This window comes from Vollenhovia emeryi, unplaced genomic scaffold, assembly GCF_000949405.1.
Source record: "Vollenhovia emeryi isolate VEMERY1.0 unplaced genomic scaffold, V.emery_V1.0 DF939126.1, whole genome shotgun sequence".
NCBI classification, from domain to species: Eukaryota; Metazoa; Arthropoda; class Insecta; order Hymenoptera; family Formicidae; genus Vollenhovia; species Vollenhovia emeryi.
The window spans coordinates 2,660,843-2,665,386 of record NW_011967240.1 but is presented as its reverse complement, the minus strand read 5'-3'; the positions used below and the strand labels follow the sequence as shown (position 1 = coordinate 2,665,386).

The 4,544-nt window shown below is 37.3% G+C and overlaps 1 protein-coding gene across 2 annotated transcripts in view; it reads left to right on the top strand.

The window, feature by feature from the left end:
* Positions 1 to 4,544, top strand: part of LOC105569016 (furin-like protease 1) — a 227,624-nt gene that overhangs the window by 190,073 nt on the left and 33,007 nt on the right. For both annotated transcript variants that reach the window (XM_012025135.1, XM_012025133.1), the window contains exons 4-5: positions 518 to 683; positions 1,484 to 1,656. In XM_012025135.1, the coding sequence (XP_011880525.1) occupies positions 518 to 683; positions 1,484 to 1,656 (339 nt within the window). The remainder of the gene's footprint in view (positions 1 to 517; positions 684 to 1,483; positions 1,657 to 4,544) is intronic.

Below are 4,544 nucleotides of genomic sequence, written 5' to 3'. Positions count from 1 at the left end.
CACGAGATTCATCGCGTGGTCATACTTGGCGCGAGAATCTCTGCACAATCGCGGGGCCCTGTCGCAATTGATTATACACGAATTTCACCTGTTACAACATTCATACTCGATTCGAGATCATTGGGGTTTTTATGCCGTAAGGCTTTTCCCCACGAGCCAATAAAGGAAATTTTCCATTGGCTCAAAACCACGCATTCGATTCATTTCTTTCCCGACCCACGAGAACATACGAAACCACGAGATCTCTCCATGTTGGAGAGGTTTCGACGATACAACTCTTCTTTACAATCTTTAATTGTTTATCCGCAACTTTGTTAAAATCTTCCTTGAGTGATTTCGCGATGTGCGCTAGATGTACTTTTATTAAGATTCTTTTCACAGGTGCGCGTGTTTCATTTTTATCAAATAGATGTATTATTTATATACACAGTCTTCATACCTCGCGATGAATAGAAGCGGTATAAGCGAGATTCGTCACGAAACGTGTGAATTTTAATGAATGCCATTTCTGTTGTAGGATCCTCAGGCGAGTTACGACGTCAACAGTCACGATGAAGATCCCATGCCGAGGTACGATCTGGTAGATAGCAATCGACACGGCACCAGGTGCGCCGGAGAGGTCGCAGCCACTGCCAACAATTCTCTTTGCGCCGTAGGTGTTGCTTTTGGAGCTGGCGTAGGTGGTGAGTGTTCTGTGAAAAGCATTATTTAATACTTCGATGCACTTTAGGAATCAAAAAGACTCCACGTGCAGTTTCTAGAACTTTCACACAGATATATACTTTAAGAGCTCTCCGATGAGCTGTGGAGATTTTTCTTTTAATCCGCGTCTTGTCTTAATCTTGAATTTCGTAGCGGGAATAATGTAAAATTTTAATTGCTATTTTAATAAAAGCTCATGGCGCGAAAGTTCGAGAGAGAAAATGAAAAGAAGATATTAAAAAACTTTTAGCGAGAGAAAGATAGAATATTTAAATATTAAATATTAATTAAAACGACAATTCAATTCCGAGAAATCGCTTAAATCTATTTGCCGTTCTGCTCCCAATTAGCAGCAGCGAAGTCGGTGTCGGAACTCTACTACGAACGACACGTGTTTGTAATAAGCAGAATTGATATCGCGAGGTCGCATCATTTTCGAATTAGAATCGTAATAGCCTGTTATGTGTATTACATTCGGAACTGATCTAAATCGGTACGCGGTGTCCAATTTCAACCTTGTAAATTGGGAATCTCTATTCGAGGTGCCGCGACAATTATCGTATGATAATTAACTCAAATGAGAAATGTACATTTAGTAGTTCAGAAACTCTTGATATAAATATGCGTATATCTTTGAATGTTCTAAAAAAAACGGTCTTAAACCAACCATTAGAAATTCGCATAGAAACTTATGTACACTCGAAAAGTCAATCAAGAATATGGAATATATGCTGTCACACAATTATGTGTAATGTTGGCTATCAATTCTATTTTCACACAGGTGTCCGAATGCTGGATGGCGACGTGACAGATGCCGTCGAAGCAAGATCCTTGAGCCTTAATCCCCAACACATCGACATTTATAGCGCCTCATGGGGACCGGATGACGATGGCAAGACAGTAGACGGTCCTGGTGAACTGGCCACTAGAGCTTTCATCGAGGGAATTACCAAAGTGAGTGTTTGTCACAGGGAATTATATTATTTGTTATAGTTTGCATGCTACTCGTAAATTTACTGAGACGAGAATCGTCTTAAAAATTCTAAAGTTTCCTAATTTTTAATACGATTGCACATTTACTTTTCGTATTCTTAAATCCTGAGATACGGGCAGATAAAATGAATTACACTTATATTTATTTTTAACTTAGTTTTGGTAGCTGAGGCGGCAATGTTTCTCACTAGAAAAATAGATTTGGCCAGAAAATGAATTTAAGATCGGAATATTTCGTAGGGCCTGCCAGCAAGTGCAATTTTCTTCGTAAATATTATATAAATGCTCTTTGCCTTAATCGAGAGATTAAGGATACTCGTAATAATAAGGATCTTAATTGTCATATCTCTTTCATTATTATGTCTCTAACAAGTTGAAAGAAAGTATGCCGCGTGTCTTGAAGCTTTAGACTTCGACGTAGCAGCGTAATCCACTTAGGACTGCAATTTTCTTCGCTATAATTTCCCGCGCTATGACAAGATAAATGCAATTAGCTACAAGGTACCTCCGTACGACATGGAAGCTTCTAGTTTGCTTTAAGACACTTCCTCACTCTCAAGCGTCAAGCAAAGGATTTTAAAGCTTCGCATTACAATGCTTATGCTTTGTTAATACGTTATGTAAAGGAGCATTAACTACAGAATTCAAATGAAAATGCCCTAGTTGTACAGAAACTCCTAGTAGTCGAGATAATTGATGACTTCTAATCGAAAATTAATTCAGGATTTTAATCGGAGATCTTTTTCTATCGAGATATAGAAAATTCTTAGAGGAGTAGCACGCGAGAATAACAAGTGCCAATCGATAAACTATTTAACACGATGTTGCAGTACTGAAATGCCGACGCGAGAGGTTGTTTGCATTAAACTGGAGATCTCGTTGCTTTCCGATTTTCCAGTATTTTTCTAAGAATCGAGATTCCTTTGCAATTACTCTCATCGGCTATCTAGATTTTTATTTGAGAATAAAAAAAGGAATTTAACAACTGTTCTGATTAAAGTTGACGAACTCCGAGTTCAATTATCGCCTTCCTGATTTCTTACGTCTTGCGCCAAAGAAATACATTTAACTCGGTAATGCCTTTCTTTGTGCAACTAAGTAGACAAGAAGAAGTTGCTTTAAGTGCTGTGACCCCCCTCCCCCCATTACAGATTTCTCATTCAATCACAGAACACAGAAAATTTAGACATTCGGTTTTCGATTACGAGATAGTAGCAAGTACACATATGTGGAATATAATTTTATATTAGATTTTAGTGTTTTATTTATTTCAATTTTATTAGTGTGTTCTCAATAATTTTACATACATTTTTATTTGCTTCTTTTTTTTAAAGATTGTTAAAAATAAATTTTAGGTGTTAAAAACATATCTTTTTATCTTTCGATTGACAACTCAATAACGTCAATAATCGATTTTTATAAAGACGGAAAAACCAAATTCAAATCAATTTTTTTTAATTTTAACATTGATTATTACATTGTTGTAAATTTTATCGCGCACAGAAAAATCTACGAGGATATCGCGTCGCGTTTCTTCGAATCTCGTTCTCTTCGAGAACAAAATTCGTCCGTTCGTCATTATATACGAATGCGATTCGTACGCTCGTGTCCGAACAACGTCGCGGGATGAAATGAAATTCGCACAAATGTATCACGCAGAAGCATTCCCTGAAATCTTCCGAGTTTCAGTGGCGACAATGGCCATTGTCATCTCGATGTATACGCCTCGGCTCTTCGATCGCGTTCGCAGCGTTCCTTTATCGCGATGGCGAACTTTAGCATTGAGAGGAGCCCCTACTTCAAGTAACGCTCATTAAAGCGCAGATACCTAGCATTAAAACGGAGCCATCAGATGCTGTCGAGAAACTCCGGTAAAGATCCTCCGTACAGCCCATTTCCTATTATCTGCTTGATTCACACGATCCTGTGTTCCATTTTACGAAAGGCATAGACAGTAATTTGAAATACCTATCAAAGTCTGTCGTTAGCCTCTTCGTAATCAAAGTTATTTTTTTTGTGAAACTTGTTTAAAGCACTTATAATAATTTCTTTAAATGTCATTAATGTTTAAAATTTACACAGATTGGTAGTTAATAACTTATCGACGCTCTCTGTTCTTATACTGGCATCTCTTACAACACTAAAATATTAACTGCTTTGTAACTGGACGTTACAAAGTACTGAAATGAAACTCTCTAAAAGTCAACCAGTGAATTATCACTAAAAGCAGTGAATAGTCACTGATTCGCAGTTACAAGTATACTACTGAAAATTGCAGCGGTATATTTATAATTGTAAATCAGTGAGTATTCGCTGCTTTCAGTGATAATTCACTGATTGACTTTTAGAAACGTAATAATACGTTAACAATAGTTTTATGAATTATCGCTACGTTGACCAATGTCCGTAGTTAACGATTGACTCCCTTCGACATCGCAGTCGTCGACGGAATTGTCGACGGAATGATGACAGATGTAATTCGATTAGCGGAGACGACGAAGAACTCCTCCAGTTAGATCCGGTTTAATAGACTTGCTCGAGAGGTCAGCCCTCAGAAAGTTTCTAATTGGGTGCTTTTAAGCGACTGACCGGCTTGAGCTGCGCTAACACGTATTACCATTTTAAACTTACTGCCAGCAATGTAGCTGTAAATCATATGCAAATGCCAGTATGGTCGATACGAGGCTCGTTCAAATTCATAATAACTATCAAGTGTAACATATGAAGAAATGATCACAGATTCATTTCTGCCGAAATTAGTAAAAGATGAATGTAATAATCGAGGCAATAAATTGTTATAGAGACATTTCATTTGTATATTACAAAATAGATAACGATAAAAATTATCA